General features: G+C 42.4%; 2 protein-coding genes across 7 annotated transcripts in view; one reads left to right on the top strand and one right to left on the bottom strand.

The window, feature by feature from the left end:
• Nucleotides 1-11,758, top strand: part of MAPRE3 (microtubule associated protein RP/EB family member 3) — a 94,899-nt gene extending 83,141 nt beyond the window's left edge. For 5 of the 6 annotated variants that reach the window (XM_074209892.1, XM_074209891.1, XM_074209889.1 and 2 more), the window contains 6 exons: nucleotides 7,680-7,807; nucleotides 8,416-8,561; nucleotides 9,327-9,528; nucleotides 10,981-11,135; nucleotides 11,286-11,438; nucleotides 11,599-11,758. In XM_074209892.1, coding sequence (XP_074065993.1) covers nucleotides 7,687-7,807; nucleotides 8,416-8,561; nucleotides 9,327-9,528; nucleotides 10,981-11,135; nucleotides 11,286-11,438; nucleotides 11,599-11,667 — 846 coding nt within the window. In that variant the 5' untranslated portion in view covers nucleotides 7,680-7,686 and the 3' untranslated portion in view covers nucleotides 11,668-11,758. The remainder of the gene's footprint in view (nucleotides 1-7,679; nucleotides 7,808-8,415; nucleotides 8,562-9,326; nucleotides 9,529-10,980; nucleotides 11,136-11,285; nucleotides 11,439-11,598) is intronic. The other variant, XM_074209893.1, reaches the window with a different exon arrangement.
• A 6,930-nt stretch (nucleotides 11,759-18,688) lies between these two features.
• LOC141504708 (small ribosomal subunit protein uS8-like) lies at nucleotides 18,689-19,153 on the bottom strand. The gene has a single exon (XM_074209887.1). It carries the CDS (start codon nucleotides 19,129-19,131, stop codon nucleotides 18,748-18,750), a length of 384 nt encoding a protein of 127 aa, XP_074065988.1. The 5' UTR covers nucleotides 19,132-19,153; the 3' UTR covers nucleotides 18,689-18,747.
• Between the last annotated feature and the right edge of the window lie 3,370 nt (nucleotides 19,154-22,523).

The following is a 22,523-nucleotide window of genomic DNA, read 5'->3' as shown; positions in this document are numbered from 1 at the left end:
TCCATAGGAGACTTCATTCCCACTCCCAAACTCCTCTTAAAGACAGCCTCTATTTTAAGGTCCAGTGCATGTGCTATTTCATCTATTCTGGTTCTTCCTAGCTGGGAATTGCCAGATCCAATCTCTAAAATCATCAGTTTGGAACTGGAAGAAACTTTCTCATTTTGCATAAAAGATAAATGACACCTAGAGAAGTTCAGTTGCTTTGCTATGGTCACATAGGTAATAAGTAAAAAAGACAATTTGAACCTATGGTTTATTTTTGTGCATGTCTCACATCATCTATTGTAAGCTTCATACTTTATATTATCAGTACTAGAAGAGTTGTGCCCTACCAAATGTTTATGCTGGATTAGATTAAATTGAATTCCTATTGGATCCTATTTCCTCAGGATATAAGGAAAGTAAGAAGGACAGGATTCAAACCAAAGAGCTTTGCAGAAAAGGGTGGGAAGGGTGAATTTGGAATAAGGGCTTGAAAATATGAAAAAGATAGTAATTGAGGGAATGTAGATGACAATTTGACCTGTTCATTCCCTCAAAAAGTATAGATACACTAATCTGAAGTTTTAACAGAAAACTATTCCAAGATCAGATCCGTCAGTACCTGAGGGGGAGAACTTCCTTGATGTCTTTCATGCAGGTATAGTCTATGCTATATCTCAGTCCCTAATATCTGCCCAGCCACCTTATAGAGCAAAATGTGACCTTAGCCCCCTAAATTGACTAGGCTGTTCTCTATGACTGAAAAATCAACCAGTGGACCCTTCCACCTCTATTGGTACTAAGTCTGACCCAGATATACTTCCCAAATCATCAGTAATTTCTGTTCACCAAACAAATGATGTGTGAGCAAATCTGCCACCATCATGTTACCTATTCGTGTTCACTTAAATCAGGGGAAAGAATTTTAAATTCTCCTTCCTTTGGAATCTCAGGCGCTATACAATTTGTAGCATCCATGTTTAGGTATGCACAGAAACATTGGGTCACTTCATTTTTTCCAGCTTTGGATTTTCCTTTCCATAACACTTCAAAGCCAACAAACCTATTCTGGGGACATGAAATCCAGCTCTAAGTTTCTGATTCCTTTTCTTTACATTAGAAGAGCTATTCCTGAAAATGTACATATAGCAGTTTAACATTTATAAAGCACTTTTTCTCATAATGTTTCTGTGAAAGTAAACAGTAAAATGTAGCTCCCATTTTAGAGGTGAGAACACTGGAGATCAAAGAGGTAACAAGACCTGACCAGAATCAGCAAATAAGTGCCAAAGCCAATATTTGAATCCAGGCCTTCCTGATTTCATGTCTGTTGATCTTTCTACCATGCTATCTTGTAATTAGGAAGGAGCCTACAATTGTCTCTTAATATACACTTAAAAATCTAGGTTTTTCCCCATTAATTTATTAGACGATAACTTTGAATCATCTGGCATGTGTTCCTGAGCTCCATGATTTAAGCTATTCTCTCCCGGTAGCATGATACAAGTCGAAATAACTCTGAACACATGGTCAAGAAATCTCGTTTTTAGTCCAAGCCCTTATACTATATATGTGTGGTGAGGGAAAGTGAAAAGTTGGAAACAATTCTAGAATTTTGAGTTTGAAAAACTGGAAGAATAGTGCTACCCTCCACAGGAAGAAGGGAGGGATCCTCAGAACAAGCTGTAACAAGGCAGCAGTACAACTCATGTCTTTCAGCCTTCCTTATACCAGCTCTCTACCTCCAACTCTGTTACCTTGATGGAATAAGCCATCCCCTTCACCAAGGACTTCCTGGCTGGTGTGACATTGGTGCTGTTCTCTCCAGGACTGAAGTGTTCCCCAACAAGAGAGTCAAACTTCTATTTCAAATATGACCTACTGATAACTTACAAAGGCAAAATGGATGTATTGTCCCAATTTCAAAGACATAAGAGCTATTTTCTTTCTGGCACGGCAAGAGAGCAAGTGTCATCAGATATATCTTCAACCAGACCCTTCACCTTTAAGATTTAAGTGTAAGCAGGTATTTGGGGGGAGAAGTGGACAAACACAGTTTGGTGGAGTATCTTATTGGTAATCTTGCCTGTATGATGCCACTATTCTCTCTGCTTAGTCTATTCTTTTTTTTTTTTAGGTTTTTGCAAGGCAAATGGGGTTAAGTGGCTTGCCCAAGGCCACACAGCTAGGTAATTATTGTCTGAGACTGGATTTGAACCCAGGTACTCCTGACTCCAAGGCCGGTGCTTTATCCACTGCGCCACCTAGCCGCCCCTGCTTAGTCTATTCTTTGGAACCTGCTTGGCAGCATAGTGGGAAATATGGCACCAAGAGAATTCAAATGCTTGGCAGACTGTCTTGTGAAAGTCTTGTGACCTGTATCATGGCTCCAGTGTCATAGTGCAGGGTATCATTATCTACAAAACAGCCTACTCTGGAATCTTATGATACAACAATACTCTGAGGTGATCAGTTTGATGATTGGACAAATGGCTACTGCTGGAGCAGGTATGGCCTCTTATCCCTCTGATATAGAGAGAGGCAGTGAATGACAATGTCTTCTGGGTCCAAAGGAGCTGATATATCATGTACTGGGACAATTGACAGCTGGAGGAAGAATGTCAAAGATAAGGCTTTCAAAGCTTTCTTCAAGGGTTCCTGGTCTAATGTTCTAGAGGAATAAATGAAGCCTTCATGCTTGTCCTTTGTGATGAATTAAAGAAAGTTATATAAGAACATACTTACTAAAAATAGAAGCAGTGAATATAGGTTATGCAGAATACTTAACCATAGTACCATTTCAGACCACTGATCTTCAGTAAACTCCTGTTTTGTATACCAGTCCAGTTCATGTTTGTAGAGGACTAATTTATTGTGATCCATTATTCATACAGTGGAACTGATGATTCAATCGGTTGGGGGAAATGAGTTACTGTGAATCCAAGGAAGCAGATCAACTTAGATTATCTAGTTTAATGCTATTTTTGTAGGACCATAAATTTGTATTTAGGTATTTTTTAAGTTATCACTTCCACTTATACTTAAGCACAATATATACTGTTTTGAACAGCTGAATATTTGACAGTTATGATATGTGTTGGGCATTCTGCAACAAAACAATAAATACACAAAATATTCTTTTAAAAATAAAGGAAAAATGGAAGGATTGAGAAAAAGATGATCAGTTCTGTTTTGAACATGTTAAATTTGGGATGCAGTTAGAAATACCCAACAGACAATTGATTTTAGGAGAGAGAGTAGTGCTCTGTATATATGTAGATATGACAATCATCTCCAGAATTTATTGATTCAATGGGAGAAGATAAAAAATAGAGGACCCAAGACAGTGATTTGGGGAGGTGTGCTCCCTGTTTGATGGGATGGGGTCATTAAAGATGTTCCACCACTTGAGACTGAGGGGCCAGACAAGGAAGAGGAAAATCCCAATATGGAAGTGTCACAAAAACCCAGGGGAAATGAGTGTCCATAGTAGGGGAAAGCATCATATGCAGCCAAGAAGTCCATCAGTATAAAGTCATCATTGGATATGGCAATTAAGAGAACACTGGCAACCTTAAAGAGAGCAATTTCAGTTGGATAATTAGGTCAGAAGACAAATTACACAGGATTGAGTGACTTTTTTTTTTTAAAGAGTGTGGCTATGAAAGAAAAAAAGGGATAGCTTTAGGTTATGGTAAGGTCAAGTGAAGGATTTGTTTTTTTAAGGTTGAGGAGACTTGTGAATATTTTTAGATGAGGGAAGAGCCAACAGATAGGGAGAGATTAAAATTAGAAAAAAGGATGAGGATGATTTTAGGGAAAGGAGGAAAAGGAACATGACTGGTAGAGAAAACTCAAGGAAACTTGTAGAAGAAATTTTATCAGAATATGAAGCAGAAGAGGAGAGAGTGGGAGACACTTTAAAATTGTAGCATGTGAGAAGAAACTACTCACATCAGTGGCATCTGTTTCTGCATTCAAGATTGAAGCCCTCCCTGCTGAAAGGAAGGTGGAAGGGAGTGGGGAGCTGTTTGAGGAGAAAGAAAAGGTCTGCATCAGCCCTTATGTGAAGTACAATTGAGAGTCCATTAGAATTGAGAGATGGGTGGTTTGTAGTTGGATCTTGTTGCAAAAACAATAGATGGATAAAAAGATCCCACAAGCAAATGGTTACTTTGTGCCAAGTGACTACCCTCAAAGAGTTTACATTCTAATGGAGGAAGATAATACAAGTGGAGAGAGAAGGCAACCCCACTGGGAGGAGGAGGGAAGCATTTTTAAAAGTCTGGAGCAGAGATGGGCTTTAGTATATTTTGGGTCTAGAGAGGTATGGGCAAGACCCCACCTATCAGAGGAGGGGGCAGTAAGGGTAAAGGAGTCACCTGAGAATTGGAAATAGAGTGGATTGGAAGAAAGCATGGTGGAATTGGGCAATTCTTCCAATGCCACCAAACAAAAGAAAGAGGCATTGTGCAAGTGGAAAGAGCAATGGACCTGACTACTTTCTAGCTTTGAGAAAGTCATTAACCTCTTTCATTAACTCTAAACTGGAAATAACATTTGCCCTACCCACCTAGACGGCTAAGTGAATAGAATACCAGATGGGTCAGGAACACTGCTTTATCCTGCCTCAGACCCAAAGCAGCTGTATGACTATTCATTTAACCTCAGTCTCAGTTTCCTTATTTGTAAAGTGGGGGATAATAATAGCACATACCTCATAGTGCCATTAAGTGAACTAAATAATATCATATATGTAAACACTGTATCAGTGCTCAGAATCTTATTCTCAAATTATTGTTGTGAGGTTTCTGTGAGATAATGCATAAGCCTACTGTGGAGTGTGGAATTTCCAGGCATAAAAAAAAGTTTTAAGTATCCTTCATTGTACACATACAGATAAGTTTCACTTGGTCTATTTGACTTACCTTTCTACCTCTTGTCTGGGTTCTCTCAAGGTTTAACTTTTTCATTACCAGTAGAGAAGTTCCATTCAGTGAATCTCAACTTCCCAAAGAGAATTCCAGAACAGAGAGTGACCTGACAAAAGTCATATAGAGCCTTATAGACAAAATCTTTTCCTGGAGTCCCAATAGTGACAATACAATGGCTATCTGTCATAATTTGTGATGGTCACAAGATGATTATAGGAAAAAACAGGATCCACAACCAGAATGATCCTTGGTATCACTACTAATAAATCAGAGCCAACCTCCTTGGAAAATTTAATTCCTCCAAACTCCATAGCCTGCTTCCAGAAGGTATCTACCATTTGTCAAAGGATAACCACCTGTAGTGATGGCAGCTGCCCTGTACAATACTAACCATTGCTTAATCTCTCCTACTGTAAGTTATATTCTTAACACAACTATGAGATAAGGTCCAGATAAGGTGACCAGAGGAGAGGGAGGGGCCTACATTCCAGGCAAGAATATTTCTGGAAAAGGCAATCCTGAGTCATCCCTAGCTCAGAAGACCCTCAAATTACTCCTAAAAGGAGCTGCCCCAGAGTAAAACTATGTTCAGTAATTGCCCTTGAGGCTCAAATTCTAGAACCTAACATGTTGGGGTCATCTGAGAAGCAATTTATCATTGAATTTTGGGATCTAGACTGCTCACCCCTATTCCGACAGGTTCAACTTCCCCTTATTCTCAAACCCCCTTCCCTTACCCTCCTTGGTATTGTATCGTAATTAGAACCATTTTGTAGTCCAAGTTGTGGCAAGTCTGTTTTTAAGAAACAGAGCTCCATCTGCTGGTCACAGCAGACCTTTGTCTTCAGAGCAAAAGTCACTCCCAGGAACCCAGGAAAGAACAAAGCAGGGAAGAAAGATAATTAAGGTATTCCCCATCTCTGCCAGCCAGACCATGAAAGAAGGTTGGACTCTCAGGTTGTGCAGCGGATAGAGCTCTGGTCCTGGAGACAGGAGGACTTGAGTTCAAATCCTACCTCAGACATTTAATAATTACCTAGTTGTGTGATTTTTGGACAAGTCACTTAACCCCACTGCCTTGCAAAATCAACAAAGTCCCTAGAATTCTGGGATGATTTCTTCCAGATTCCAATGTAGAAAGAAGGCCAAAATAAATCCCCAGGTAGAGCAGAGTCTTATCTAGTTGTGTCCCATTTCTGAGGCAAAAGTTGATATCCCCAGTAACACAACAATGATAGTACTGAGTTCTTTCCCCTCAAGACATACATATATATATGTATCTCATACCACCACAGTGAATGCTTGAGATATATATATGAGATAAATATATGTATATGTACATATACACACATACATATATACCATACATATATGTTATATGTGTATGTATGTTTGTATGTATACCACTACAGTCAATGCCTGACAAACCTGAGCAGCTGCCTCTGAAAGAGGGCATTTGAACCTAAATTGATTTAATGCAATCTTGTAGAAATCCTAAAAAAAGATTACTTTCAAGCTGGAGGACCCTTAAAGTTCAGTTTGTTTAGTGGATAATTAGTGATCTATTTCCATCTAGGATCATTGCCTCTCCTTTGCCATATTCCAGACTCCTCAGGTAAAGAAAATCTTTCTTGATCCCCTCAAATACTCATTCCTGCTCTCCTTAATTAACTGTATTTAGTCTATTTGTAGTTTGTTTTTGGGTTTTTTTTAGGTTTTTGCAAGGCAAATGGGGGTTAAAGTGGCTTGCCCAAGGCCACACAGCTAGGTGATTATTAAGTGTCTGAGACCAGATTTGAACCCAGGTACTCCTGACTCCAAGGCTGGTGCTCTATCCACTGTGCCACCTAGCCACCCCCAGGTGTTCTATCCACTGCGCCACCTAGCTACCCTCTGTATGTAGTTTTTTAAGTACATATTATCTCCCCCAGTAGAATGTAAGCAAGCCTCTTAGGAGTAGGAATTGTTTCTTTTGTTTTTGTAATCCTATCAAGCAGCACAGTGATACTTAGTGAATATGATCATTCTTCATTTCTCATCCCCTTCACTAGGCCTAGAACTGGACCAAAGTGCCCCTGGGCACAGTCTTTGCTAGACTTCCCTGACCTGCCCCAGTGCAAGTATATTTAGCAATAGAACAACCGCTAGAACAACTGTGCTTTGAGGGATATAGACCAGAATAGCCTTCAATCCTATCATTTACCAGATTGCACAAACCTACATGCCTTTGGTGACATCACAGCCCTTGGGGTTCTGACCATTTATCATAATGGCTTTTGCTATATTGTTATCTCAACCATTTCTAGGAATTTCAGTATTACAGGCCTCTAGGAATGAAACAAATATAGTCAAATTTTCCTCCATTCTAAAAGTAATCCCATCTCCACAAAGCCTTCTCATCAATCTTTTCCCTTTGATCTTTAGCACTGGCTTTGACATTCCTTTGACACTTTTATATTCTGTAATCACTTCATTTTTCTCTAGGATGATGCTACAAATTCCTTGAAGGCAGGGGTTTCACTTATTGCAAATAACACAGTGCAAGGCACAAGATAGGCACTCATCAAATCCTTGATGAATTTATAATTTACGCAACTTGTCTTCTCAGAATGCTTTGCAGATGCTGCCTAGAGGCAACACCACCTTTTTCCTTTCTGTTTTAAAAGAGACTAATACAGTTCTTTCCTTTGGCTAAAGCATAGACAATGTCCAGTGAAATATGCTGAAAAATGACCTAGCTTCTTTTCTGTCTCGTTATAGCTGGGGTATGGCCGTCAATGTGTATTCCACATCTGTGACCAGTGAGAACCTGAGTCGCCATGACATGCTTGCTTGGGTCAATGACTCCCTGCACCTCAACTATACCAAGATAGAACAGCTATGTTCAGGTAAGTGACAAAAGTGGCAAAGCCGGAACCTGAGCTAGATATAGAGAAGGAAGGAGCAGGAATCATGAGAATAAAAATAACTGGAGAATTAGAGAAAAGGTTTAACAGAACGATGGTTAGGATGGAATCAAGTAACTGAAGCCTGAATTCAGTTACCATATATAAAGCTTAAATAAGTAAACAATGTTTAATCAAGGGAAGGTAAAGAAGGGACAGGGAAGTTGTAAGAGGAAAGGGGTGATTAGGAGGAGGATTCAAAAGAAAAGAACAGAGAGGCAGATGAAAGAGTATCAACAGTCTCTATTCTCAGTCAAATTGGCTCCCCAAACTTTAGACTCAAAAGGTATGGATCTGGGGGGCGGCTAGGTGGCGTAGTGGATGGAGCACCAGCCTTGGAGTCAGGAGTACCTGGGTTCAAATCCGGTCTCAGACACTTAATGATTACCTAGCTGTGTGGCCTTGGGCAAGCCACTTAACCCCATTTGCCTTGCAAAAACCTAAAAAAAAAAAAAAGTATGGATCTGGGAGATGTAGGGGAAGAAAGAGTTGAGGAAGAACAGGAGCTAGACTCTGGGGACATCCCTGAAGTCAGTCATGCCAATCCACAGGGGCTGCTTACTGCCAGTTCATGGATATGCTTTTTCCTGGATGTGTGCACTTGAGGAAGGTGAAGTTCCAGGCCAAGCTAGAGCATGAATATATCCACAACTTCAAGGTGCTGCAAGCTGCCTTCAAGAAGATGGGTGTTGACAAAGTAGGTGTCTGCACTCAGGAGACCCTGAGGAGCTGTCTGGCCCTGGGGAAGAAGACAGTCCGGCAGCACCACCACAGCAGGGGCTGATGGAGCCATTTGGGTCCTTCTGCAGCCTGCTCTGCCCTCTTCTTTCCCTCCCTTCCTCCTTCTCACCCCAGCTCCATGGGAAGAGAATCTAGCTTTGGGGGGACCAAAGCCCCTTTACATACTATCCTGAAACTTTCAAACTCCCCACCCCATTGTACCCCTACCCACAAACTTCTTCCTCCTACCTGAGATCAGCATATCCTTGAAACTCAGACTCTCTATTTCTGGTCCCATTTACTTGTCATTCCTTGATTAGCACAAGGAAAGTCAGATCCTCTTTTCTTTCTAAAGTCAGATCCTCATCCTAATGCCTTTGTTCCCCTAGTATATTATTTTCCTTCTACCTGACTCTCTCCCCCCATTGCTGAGGGGAGGGGGAGGGCGCATGAGTTTTTGTTGGGGAGGATGGGGGATAGCTCTTTCCAGTTGGTGGAAGGTCTTGCTGAAAAGCGCTCGCGCGCGCGCGCACACACACACACACACACACACACACCCCTTTTTGTCTCGATGGAAACTGGGGTAGAGGCTTGGATGATGGGGAGGGAGGAAGCTAAAAAATATAAGCACATTGCATGTTGACCCCGGGTAGGTGGTCCATGATACAAAATCATTGCCCCCTGAGAGAAAAAGCCCTTAAGTGGCCTATGGTAAACCCTCTGCTTATCTGGTCTGTTTCAGATAATTCCTGTAGAGAAATTAGTGAAAGGAAAATTTCAAGATAATTTTGAGTTTATTCAATGGTTTAAGAAATTCTTTGATGCGAACTATGATGGAAAGGATTACAACCCCCTACTGGCACGGCAGGGCCAGGATGTGGCACCACCTCCTAACCCAGGTGATCAGATCTTCAACAAACCCAAGAAACCCATTGGCACTGCAGGTAACGTGCCCCAGCTGGGGGAGGGAAGATGGGGGGCCGAGCCTAAAGTGCCTGTGGGGCCGGCCCCATGCCTACCAGCCTGGAGGAGACTGTTATCACGGAGTTCAGATGTCACCTACACTTGTGGGAGAGATCCAACAGTAGGGTGGTGATGAAGGGACACAGGAAGGGGTGGGTGTTGGAGAGTAGCTGTTCACCTGGAAAGTGGCAGACAGCTCAAGGTAGGAAACATGAGGTATTTCTTCTTACTGCCAGTGCTTGATCTGTGGACTCAAGGGGATAGAGGTGACAGCTATTCCTCTGTCCAAGTCTATTCAGCCAGCGGCTCAAGGCACCATTGTTACAAAGGCCAATCTAACCAATCACCGTGCTTGTGCTTGTGGGTTTTCCTCCCTTTCCCTGTCCTTTGGGGTCCAGACCCTTGGATACGTTCTATGTTCACTTATCCCCAAAGCCATTGTCCTGAATACTTAAAGCAGAACAGCAGCTTGAAATGAGAAGTTGAAGAGAAGGAAGAGAAACAGGAGACCTGAGAGGGATGGGAATGGAAAAAGAGCAGGGACTCCCATCAGATAGAGTCCATATCTGACTCCGTCATAGCAGAGTCATCTCTTCTGCTTGCGCTGCCTCCCCTACCTCCTACCCGCTTGCTTTGCACAGCAGCAGCAGCCAAATCCACCTGGGCAACAGCAATAGAATGGAAGTTAGCCACAGGCTGGTCAGCTTAGAATAGTGGGAAAGGCTAGGGGCACCTTGGGTTGACAAGAACAGTATGACAGTGGCACATAGCAGAAGGGAACAGAGCAGACAGAGCAACTATGTAAGTCAGTCTAGGGAGAGGAGGAGGAGGGGACCATCATAAAGAAGGCACAAGAAGGGGGATGGGCCCAGTTTCTGCTGGCAGTCCCATCTCCCTGAATGAGGGAGAGAACACTTGGAAGTATCCCCAGCTGTGAAAGCCCAGGGTCTCTCCTGATCAGGACCTGACCAGGCAGGAAGATGGATTTGAGTTAGGAAAGGCAAGAACTAGGGACAAGCCTTGGTTCTCCTGGAGACCTATTTCCTGGGTCTGGCTGCTCCTCCCTGGGCTCTAGCTGTTGTTAGGGGAGGGCCTGGCTCTTCTTTGTCCTCTCTTCTCCCCACTCTCCTGCCTACTCCCTCTTGCCCCACCCCACTTCACTCTCAGGTCAGCTCTTTTCTCTAACCCTTTTATTTCCTTCTCTTGTTCCCCAAAGTCCCCAAAGAGGTCTCCCTGGCTACCATAAAATCACACATAGCTAACAGTTTGGGGCTCGGATCCCTCTTCCTGGCTCCCCAGTCAGGCAGGGGAAGGGGAAAACGACTGCCTCTTGCATGGGCTGCCTGAACCCCTGCAGTCGCTACAGGGGCCACTTTATGCCGAGCTGAGTCACTGGGCACATCTGGCCTGTTCTGATCCTTTTTTCTGGGCAGTTCCCCAGAGGACATCACCCACAGGCCCCAAAAATATGCAGACTCCTGGCCGGCTGAGCAACGTGGCACCACCTTGTATCCTCCGAAAGAATCCTCCTTCAGCACGCAATGGCGGTCATGAGGCTGATGCCCAGATCCTTGAACTCAACCAGCAAGTGAGTATGGATGCTGGCCCGCACAGGGTATGTGGTGAAGGACCACTACTCCAAAGCCTTGGTCCTTCACAACACTCAGGATCCTTAGGATGCCAGCCAAGAGGAGAAAGGGGCCTCCAGATGGGTGAGGGTCATTCTCTTTCCAAACAGTTACTGGACTTGAAACTGACGGTGGATGGGCTAGAGAAAGAACGTGACTTCTACTTTAGCAAGCTTCGTGACATTGAGCTCATCTGCCAGGAGCATGAAAGTGATAACAGCCCTGTCATCTCTGGCATCATAGGCATCCTCTATGCCACAGAGGTCAGCTTTTTTGCTCTGTCTCAACCCCAAGTCCTTAGACCCTTTTAGTAGCTCTTACCTGCCCCAGTCCCAGCCCTTGATATACAGTCTGCTCCTTTGTCTCTTCCATTCTCTGCTCAGCCTCTGATGATTGTCTTTTCTGAACCCCCCCTCCCCCTAGGAAGGATTTGCTCCCCCTGAAGATGATGAAATTGAAGAACATCAACCAGAAGACCAGGATGAATACTGAGGGGAGCACAGCCTATGCCAGCCCTGGTTGATTGCACGGCTTTCCCCGTGCTTCCCCCCAACCCAACACATTATATCCCCCTTCCCTCATAGCCAGTCGGCCAGGTGCTTTGTGTCAGTGCCGCAGCATTGGGGAGCCCCCAAGAGCAGGGGTGGGTGGGGGATGGGTGAGCAGGCACGGGGCCCTGGACATGATATGGCACTGCCCAAGTGGGCAGGACCCCATGCTCACTCCTCACATCTATTTATTTCCGTTGTCTCTTTGCTGTGTTGGTCAACACTTTCTAGGGTAGTACTACCTGCCCAATCTACTCCACCTGCCCTACTCCCCCAACAGCCTACAGGTGTATATTTGACAGACAAATTCATTGGTATATTTTTACTTACTGGATTTTCCTTGCACTTTACCTATTCTTTTCCCAGGGTCATAACGGCCAGGGGCTCCGGGGCATCGAGCCTGGCTTGGCTCCCCTTCTCTGTTGCCAGGGGGCCAGGTTAGGGCTCACAGATCCTTATTTATTTTGTCACTTGACTTCCCAGTGGCTGAAGGGCAGGTCCAGGGTGGGGGATGGGGGAATACAGGATAGGTTTGCAGAATGGCAAGGGCTTGGGGGGCCAAGGAGGAGGGGAGCACCTAAGGGGTGGAATTATTCCCCCCTGAAACTAGGCCCACCCTCAATCTTCTGCTCTCGGCACTGTAGCCTGGCACTGCCCCTGTGTCCCTTCCCCCTACCCCCACAGCCTCCCATTCCTGCAGCTTAGTTCATACCACACGGACTCTGCCTGGATCCTGCTGTATGTCTGCCCTCTCATCATCCCCTTCCTCTCCCTTGCCCATTTGGGCCACCCAGCCTGCATCTGTGTTCACTTTTATTTAAAATAAACTTGTGTGGTAAAAGTTGGTGCCGTGTCTTTCTCCACTGAGCTGTGCACTGGGTTTCCTTTACCCACTGAAGCAATATTGTGACTTTTTATATCAGTACCTGAAGTCTACCCTTGACTTCCAAATTTCAGCCCTGATCTGGATTTTAACACCACCATTCACAGAACTGTCTGGGCAAAATGAGAACATTTGAAAAGAACCCAAAGCAGGCCACAAAACAAAAGTAAATGAAACCTGTAGGAAGGTAGTTGTGAGGAAGGACCTCCTACTACATCACAGTAACTGCTACTACTGGGAGTGTTTCTGGGTTTCACAGATGAAAGGCCCAAATATGCAGCTAAGACAGATAAGAGTCTGGAAGGAAGGGGGCTGGGGTTAAGGCTAGGCAAAACTAGGGGAAGAGAAGGGTTTTTTTTAGGTTTTTGCAAGGCAAATGGGGTTAAGTGGCTTGCCCAAGGCCACACAGCTAGGTAATTAAGGCTTGCCCAAGGCCACACAGCTAGGTAATTAAGTATCTGAGACCGGATTTGAACCCAGGTACTCCTGACTCCAGGGCCGGTGCTTTATCCACTGTGCCATCTAGCCGCCCCAGGATGAGAAGATTTTAAAAGAATCAAAATGCAGCTACCAAATAAAAGAAAGCACAAATTAGACAACCTAGACATCATTGTTATTTGGAGAGCAGCCTGGAGTTATGCCCAAAGAGTTATTAAACTGTCTCTACCCCTTGACCAAGAAATACTGCTATTGGGTCTATTTCCCAAGATGATTAGAGAAAAAGGAAAGTACCCTATATTTTCAAAAATATGTAGAACAGCTCTTTGTGGTATATTATTGTGATGTAATACTATTGTGCAATAAGAAATGAGCTCCAAGGGCAGCTAGGTGGCACAGTGGATAGAGCACTGGCCTTGGAGTCAGGAGTACCTGGGTTCAAATCCAACCTCAGACACTTGTGTGGCCTTGGGCAAGCCACTTAACCCCATTGCCTTGAAAAATCAAAAAAAATGAGCTCAGTCTTAGAACATGGATAGTCTTGCATGAAATGAAGAAGAGCAAAATGAGATAGAACCAAGAGAATAATATATACAGTAACAGTATTACTGCTCTAAGAACAACTTTTAAGTGATTAAGCCATTTTGAGTATTATAAATAGTTAAACCAATTACAAAGATGCTATCTACCTTTTGTGTCTAAATGGTAGTCACTTTGGGGCAAAGTGGGAAGGGAGGGGAAAAATTATAAAAAGTGCAAAGCAGAGAATAAAAATTTAAGAGGAAGCATAGAAATCAGGGTAGCTTTGAAAACATGTAGTACTTAAGTTTTTCCAAAAATAATAAATAGTATGAAATAAAAATTCATGGTTTTTATAGTAAATCCTCTTTATATTGTGCTGTGCACATGGAACTGGCCTTTTTTTGTCTTTGTGTTTTAAGATCAACTTCCACGGTGGCTATTAAAAAAATTATTACTCTCACTTTACCCATGAACAGAGTCTTTAGATAAAGTGACTAAGTCTGAATAGCAAAGTGTTTGACCTAGAAAATCTTATCTCTGTGATCATTTCAACCTCATCTGTAAAATGGGGATAACAGCACCTACCTCACAGGTGGATGAAATAAAATGACCATGTCATCATTTGGCATGATATATAAATACTTCCTACTTTTATAATTGTTTGAGAACCAGCTTAGCTAAACTCAGAAAGGCTCATCACCAAGTTGCCTATAGGATGTTGAATTTTCCTATTATAGAAACCCTCAAGAATCATCTTCAAAGACAGCAGAAACAGAAGCTGTATTATCAGAAGAGTATACTATATTTCACAAGGACTAAATGGGACATACATGAGGCATCTATCTGGGAAATATGTCTGTTATATCAATATGTCCTAGTAATAGTAGTAGTAGTAGTAGTGGCAACTTCAATTATCTGGACATTTGCTGCAATTTGCTGCCCAAGACAGAGCTACTAATAATTTCCTAATTTGCCTTAATGCTATTTAATTCTTTAAAAGGTAGAACAGCCTATAAGAGGAATGAAATGATGGGAACACTGGGAGGCAGTAACCACAAGTACCATAAATGATAGGAGAGCAAATTTCAAAGTGTTCAGAGAAAAGATAGTAACAAAAGGATTCCATGGCCTAAAATTCTCTAGGGAAAGGCAGCTGAGGAAAGTCATAAAATTCTCAATAGAAAATTATAAAGAGGTCAAAAGAACATCCCAGTAGGGAGGAATGAAGGGTTATCTAAAGAAACAATATAATTTTCCAGGGAACCAAGCAACCGTCTTGGATTATTAAAAATCAAGTACAGAAGAAACGAGAGGATGAACAGAAAAGTATGGCAAGGTTCTGAAGGGAAGAGAAGTGATTAAAACTCAGAAGGAATTGATGCTGCCAAGTGATTTCAGAAACAACAAATAAGATCTTGTTTGGATTGGGGGAAGAAGAGTTGTGAGGGGGTGATTTGCCATATCAGGGAAAGAGGATCAAAGAAAGGACAGGATGACTACTTGAGGGTAAATGGAACAATAACAATATAGAGAAGGAAGAACTGATTGATTTTTACTTTGTTTTCATATTCTCTGCCAAAGAAAATTATTTTTGGAATAGAAAAAATAAAAAGACAGGTATTTGATGCCATAGGTAGATTAGGAGGTAGTAAGAAAGCACCTGACTGCTTTGGATGAATTCAGTTCACCAGGCCCTAAATAGATAGTATTCTCAGACAATAAAAGAACTCAAAATTGTGAGAGCTCAACCCCTGAGCATAACTTTGAGAGTTTATGGAAAACAGGCAAGGTATGATTAGAGGACAGATGTCTGAATTTTCAAAAAGAAGTATGACTTTGACTTCTGACAAACATATAGAATGTAACCTTTGGTTAGTAAATATATAAAGAAAGAAATTAAAGCTCACAAAAAGCCAGGAGAGCTTCACAAATAGACTATGCAATTTGGATTCTGGAAACCTAATGAAAAAAACCTTCCTCTTCCTTAGCAGTGAAATAAGAGACTCCACATGCAGAATATGCAGAGTGCTACAGGGTTACCTTACTAGTACTTCAGAGGATTTTTAAATTGGCTGAATGACCAGAGTCAAAGAGTTTACCATCAATTTGAAGGTTGCCTTTAATAGATTACACTCTAGAAATCAGTACCTTGGTTTAGTACTGTGTTAAAAAAAATATGGACAAAGGCATAGAAGGTCATGATTTTCAAAAATGAAAATGACACTGAGCTTAAAAAGATAGTCAACATGTTTCAGATTAAGAATGTAAAAAGAACTTGACAAGCTAGAACATTGTACCAAATCTATTAAGATGAAATCTAAAAAGAAAAAATGTAAAGTTTTATGATAGGGTGCAAAAAAATCAATTTAACCTTAGCCTTGGAGAAAAGATGAGAAAATACACCATTAATAGTTTCAGAGAAACCTAGGAAGACTTGCATGAACTGATGCAAAGTGAAGAGAACCAAGAGAACAATTTATAGAACAAGAACATTGTAATGACAATTTTGAAAGATTTAACTCTAATCAATGCAATAACCAACCATGGTTCCAGAGGACCAGTGACAAAGTGACCCACCTTATGACAAGTGATCAATCTAGGATGCAGAATAAAAAAAAGACTTTTGGACATGGTGAATATGGGAATTACTTTCATTTTTCATTTTCATTTTCATCTCATATCTGGTCACTGAACCCAGATGACTAGAGGAGAAAGTGAGGCTGGTGACCTAGCATAGCAGCCTCTCATGCAAATCCAATTCATGTGCTTGTCATGGCATCACTTTACTGATGTCATGGTCTTCTTTAAGAATGAAGAACAGGGCGGCTAGGTGGTGCAGTGGATAGATCACCAGCCTTGGAGTCAGGAGTACCTGGGTTCAAATCCGACCTCAGACAATTAATAATTACCTAGCCGTGTGGCCTTGGGCAAACCACTTAACCCCATTGCCTTGCCAAATCTAAAAAAAAAAAAAAAAGAATGAAGAACAAATTATAAAGCATCAGTCATCAAAACTGTCTGGTATTGGTTAAGAAATAGAGTGGTGGATCAGTGGAATAGACTAGGTGCAGGAAATGATTATAGTAATCTGCTGTTTGATAAACCCAAAGAGTCCAGCTTTTGGGATAAAAACTCTCCAATAAAAACTGTTAGGAAAATTGGAAGTTAGTATGGCAGAAACTTAAATTAGACCAACACCAAGATCAGATCAAAATGGATACAGAATTTAGACATAAAAACAATATTATAGGAGATAAAGGAATAGTTTATCTGTCAAATCTATGGAAAGGGAAGCAATTTATGACCAAGGAAGAGATGGAGAACATCATTAAAAATAAACTAGATAATTTTGATTACATTAAGTTAAAAAGCTTTTCACAGACAAAACCCACTGTAACCAAGATCAAAAATGTAGCAAATTGGGAAACAATTTTTACAACTAGTATTTCTGACAAAGGACTCATTGCTAAAATATTACAGAGAACTGAGTCAATTTAAAAAAAACAACAAGCCATTCCCCAATTGACAAATGGTCAAAAGATATGCAAAGGCGATTTTCAGATTAAGAAGTCAAAGCAATCCATAGTCATATGAAAAATTGATCTAAATCACTATTTAGTAGAGAAATGCAAATCAAAGCAGCTCTGTGGGGCCACCTCACACTTCTCAGACCAGCCAATATGACCAGAAAGGACAATGCTCAATGTTGGAAGGGATGTGGGAAATCTGGGACACTAATACATTGTTGGTGGAGCTATGAACTCATCCAACCTTTCTGGAGAGCAATTTGGAATTACACCCAACGGGCAACAAAAATGTGCATACCCTTTGATCCAGCGATACCACTACTGGATCTATACCCTGAAGAGATCATGAAAAAGGATAAAAACATCACTTGTAGAAAAATATTCATAGCAGCCCTATTTGTGGTGGCAAAGAATTGGAAATTGAATGAATGTCCATCAGTTGGAGAATGGCAGACCAAATTGTGGTATGTGTACATTATGGAACACTACTGTCCTATTAGAAACCAGGAGGGATGGGAATTCAGGGAAGCCTGGAAGGATTTGCATGAACTGATACTGAATGAGATGAGCAGAACCAGAAGAACATTGTACACCCTAACAGCAACATGGGGGATGATGATCAACCTCAATGGACTTGCTTGTTCCATCAGTGCAACAATTGGGCACAATTTTAGGGTATCTGTGATGGAGAATACCATCTGTATCCAGAGAAAGAATTGTGAAGTTTAAACAAAGACCAAAGATTATAATCATTCTCATTATATCAAACTTCTATGCCAAGTCCACAATCTGTTTCTAGAACTTCTCATTTATTTCTAATTTCTGTCTAGATAGCCTATTGCATACTGCAATGCCTAAATGGCCCACTCCAATGACTAAATCATCTATTTTTTTCTTCCATTGATCTTTCCCCAAGTATCCATGAATCCTTGCTCTGATTCCTAGATTTTCTCACTAGAATATTATTCACCAAGATAATTGCCACTCTTGTTGGAATTACTTTTTTTTTTCCTTGTTCCTCTGGTCTTCCAGGATAACTTTAATGGCTTCAAAACGAAATGCAAGGGGCAGCTAGGAGGTGCAGTGGATAAAGCACCAGCCTTGGAGTCAGGAGTATCTGGGTTAAAATCCAGTCTCAGACACTTAATAATTACCTAGCTGTGTGGCCTTGGGCAAGCCACTTAACCCCATTTGCCTTGCAAAAAAAAAAAAAACCTAAAAAAAAATGAAATTCGAGTTATAATAAGGGAAGAGTGCTGTATTCCTTGAGACAGATACCTACTCAACTCTTATAAACCCAAATATTATGCAATGGGCTTATTAAACCAACATTCAGGATTGATGGTCTTCTTTCCATGCCTCAGTGGAAAAGTCTGTTCTGCAAGTACACCTTTGTTCATTTCAGGTTCTGATACTTTTGGATCAATACTCAAGCAACTCAACACAAATCCAATCATATAAAATCCAACAATCAGACTACTCATAACCCAAAAGATCAGAATGGGACCTTTAGAACTTAGCATCATATACCTATGAGAACCAAAAATATGAGCTTCGGCATGATGCTATTAAAACTTTTTTCAAGGTTCAAAACCACTGACTGGAAGCACCATAGTCCACTGGAGCATTTTATTTGTATATATGTTTTACACTCTTAGAAAAAGAATCCCAGGATTTTTCCTCCTGTGTGTTTTCGTCTTGCTTCCTCATGGTCCATGATGCCAGCTGAGGTTGTAAGCAGAATGAACCCAAACTGATGGGATGGTAGCAGATTATTCTGCCACTTTTCCAGATGTTTCAATTGAACATCAAATCTGGGGCTGATTACGCCATACTTGTTTAATCTGCCCATGAGGTTCACAACAATTTTTCCTGCTCTATGATCATCAATGATCTCAAATTCGCCAATGTAGCCATGCTTCATCATCACAGTTAAGAACCGGACGATTACTTCAGAGCATGGCCTAATGAGAACCTGGTGTTTTCCTCGCTTTTCTACACTGTTGATGCTTTTGAGAGCATCTACCAGGACATTCATGCGCACCAATGATGGCAGCACTGCAAGATGGCGGAAAGCTGGAATTACTTTTAAAGTTTATCAACTAGCAGAACAACAAAACTTCAGAGATGGAAGTGAACTCAGTGGCTGTACTTAGATTTTATATAACATATAATAAGGTGGTTCACAGCCTTTGCTTGAAGATCTAATAGGAGAAGAACCTGATACCATATCGGTCAATTTGGTTCCCACTGACAGGTATGTGGGTTTCTGGTCACTACTGTGCTCAGCAAAGAAAGCGTGACAACTCAGTGGTGATGTTATGTGAGTTCAGTTGTTCCATTATGTGTCAGACAAGATAGCCTCTGCAATCTTTTCCAACTCTGAGATTCTGTATTATAATAATAACCAGGGCAAACAGCAAGATGCCTATGCTGAGTAGGCCCTCCTACTGCCTTCTGGGGCCAAACAGAACAAATCTAATACTTCTTCCATAGGATGGACCTTCTAATACAATTAAAAAAACTATTATATATTCTACCAGATCTTTTCACAAGTTTAAACATCCTCATTTTCTTCAACTGATCCTCCCTATGATAAGGATCATTGACCCTTCACCCTCCAGTTGCTCTACTCTGGACACTTGTCAATAGCCTTCTTGAACTATGTCCCTCAGAATTCAATTAATCAATCTGACTAGGGTAGAAGTCAAAGAGACAAACACATCTGTACACCTAGGCCTCTCCATGTAGCCCAAGGTCATATCCATTTTTAAGTAGTTATATCATATTGCTGACCTATACTAAAATGCCAGCACACTAAAACCTCTGGAGCTTTTTTCAGACATACTGCTGTCTAATCATGCCTCCTCCATCTTGTACTGAAGATGAATTTTTGTACCCAAGTGAAAGCCTTTCATAATTCTCTTGATTAGATTTCATCTTATTAGATTCAGTTCAGTGCTCTAGCTTGTCAAAAATATTTTTGGATTCTGACATCCACTACATTACAGACTCCCAGCAAAGTGTCATCTACAAATCTGATGACTATTCCATTTGTGTCTTTATAATCAAATCAATAAAAATGTGAAAATTATATAAAAGGTAAAATCACAAATTAAAGGAGAAATTTTCAGGACTATAGATATGGGGAAGGTTTTAGAAGGAAGCTTTAGCAAGCTTAGAGATGATCATAAAAAAGATAAAATGGGGGGTGGCTAGGTGGTGCAGTGGATAGAGCACCAGCCCTGGAGTCAGGAGTACCTGAGTTCAATTCTGGCCTCAGACACTTAATAATTACCTAGCTGGGTGGCCTTGGGCAAACCACTTAACCCCATTTGCCTTGCAAAAAAACTAAAAAAAAAAAAAAAGATAAAATGGGGCATTTTGAAGCTATGATTCTCTTGATGCAGGTCACAATCCCTGTCCTGGATGCCCCTTCAAGTGGCCAACTCAATGAAATTGCCTTCAAGATACTCTCTCCTATTGCCATAAACACCTCACCTCTCTTCCCTATTCAAGAAAGAATGACTCCAACAGAGTAACTCCAACAGTGGGACTAGATTAGTGTCATATAGATCTAGAAACAGTTATCTCAGAAGCCATTTAGCACAACCCCTTCCTTCATTTTATAGCTGAGGAAGGTTGAGTTACAGAGGAGAAATTTGAAGTCCAAGTCTTTTGACTCCACAATTCAAGCTCCTTTCACTGTATTAGTGTGCTAACACATCTCACACTTCTACAACACTTTAGAATTTGCAAATACTTTCCTCAGCATCCTTTGAGGCAACTAACATAAGCATTGCTAACCCCCTTTTAGAAATGAGGAAACAGGTTCAGAGAGATGAAGTTAAGATCATACTTCAGACATCTGTTGAAGTCGGGATTAAATAAAGCCTAACTCATCTGATTCCCAGTCTAGTGGAGTAACATTATAATGCACCTGAATTTGAATTGGCTGGGCCAACATAACCCTTAATGAGCTCCAACCTTCAAATATACTGCCTATCTTCAAGAAAGAGGCACCTTAATAAAAGAATAAAGGGCAACTATGGTAGCTTGGTGGATAGGGTACCAAGACTGGAGTCAGGAAGATCTGTATTCAAATCTAGCTTCAGACTTTAGCTTTGTGACCCTGGGACTCTAGGCAAGTCACTTGAACCTGTTTACTTCAGTTTCCTCATATGTAAAAGCTGGAGAAGGAAACCACAAACCCCAAACGAGGTACATCACCAAACAAACACAGCAACAGTAAAGGAATGGTCCATTTCTTCCAGGCATTGACCCTTGGGGAACGCTAGCACCAGCCTGGGCCCATATTACCCACCCACCATCTTTGCAGGCCTGGAGCCAGAGCAGGCTTTTTCTTGGAACATCCATGAAACGCTGCAAGAGCTGCTTCTAGCCACTGGGATCAAGGATCATATTGGGCAAGCATGATCTCTTATAAAGTAACTGAACTGAGGGAGTTTAAGCTACTAAAGAAAAGGTTAAGGGGCGGCTAGGTGGTGCAGTTGGATAGAGCCCTGGCCTTAGAGGCAGGAGTACCTGGGTTCAAATCCGACCTCAGACACTTAACAATTACCTAGCTGTGTGGCCTTGGGCAAGCCACTTAACCCCATTGCCTTGAAAAATCTAAAAAAAAAAAAAGGTTAAAATTGAGCAGTTTGAGGTAGTGTTAAAAAGCATGTCGTTTGTAAAGAATGGGGTTCAATCCTAACTTTGCTACTCAGGACTTGCAGGTCATTTCCTTCTTCTGGCCGTCGTATCTTGTAATAATATTTCAATATAGATGATTTTCCTTGTAATCCTTTCTAGTTTTCCTTCTCTGTAGAACAAAGGGATGGGATGGAGAGCCGCTTAGTGCGGTGCAGAGGGGCCTGTCTTTGCCATTATCTGGGTGCCCCGCGGGAAGGCACCCCCTCCCTGGAGCTCCAGGCCCTTATCTGTAAAATGAGGTTGAGCCGGATGCCCTTGGAGGTCCCTTCGGGGGGCAACGTGGCGCAGCCCGGGGATACAGGCGTTCTGTCCCGCGCCCCCCGGCCCCGAGCCCCCTGGGTTCACCCCCTGAAAGGGAGCGCGTGGCCGGCACGGCCGGAGACAAAGTGCGGCGGCCCCGCACCGCGGTCGGGCCCCAAGGCTGGCGGCGGCCCCGCACCGCGGTCGGGCCCCAAGGCTGGCGGCGGCCCCGCACCGCGGTCGGGCCCCAAGGCTGGCGGCGGCCCCGCACCGCGGTCGGGCCCCAAGGCTGGCCCCTCCGGCCCTCCGGCCCGGCCTCCGGCTGGTCCCAGCCGCGCCACACCGCCACGGCCGGGGCCGAGACTACAAGTCCCAGCAGGCGGCGCGCAGGGGGCCGCTCGGGGGCGACGTGGCAACGCGAGCTTCGCGCAGGCGCGGACGTGGAGTTGGGGGGCCTGGGCAGGGTCGGGGGGG

This window comes from Macrotis lagotis, chromosome 1 (genome assembly GCF_037893015.1).
Source record: "Macrotis lagotis isolate mMagLag1 chromosome 1, bilby.v1.9.chrom.fasta, whole genome shotgun sequence".
Lineage (NCBI taxonomy): Eukaryota > Metazoa > Chordata > Mammalia > Peramelemorphia > Peramelidae > Macrotis > Macrotis lagotis.
This window is presented reverse-complemented; position numbering and strand designations above follow the sequence as displayed.

Excerpts from the sequence above, each read along its gene's own strand:
- LOC141504708 (XM_074209887.1), bottom strand. The coding sequence starts at position 19,131 with ATGAATGTCCTGGTAGATGCTCTCAAAAGCATCAACAGTGTAGAAAAG.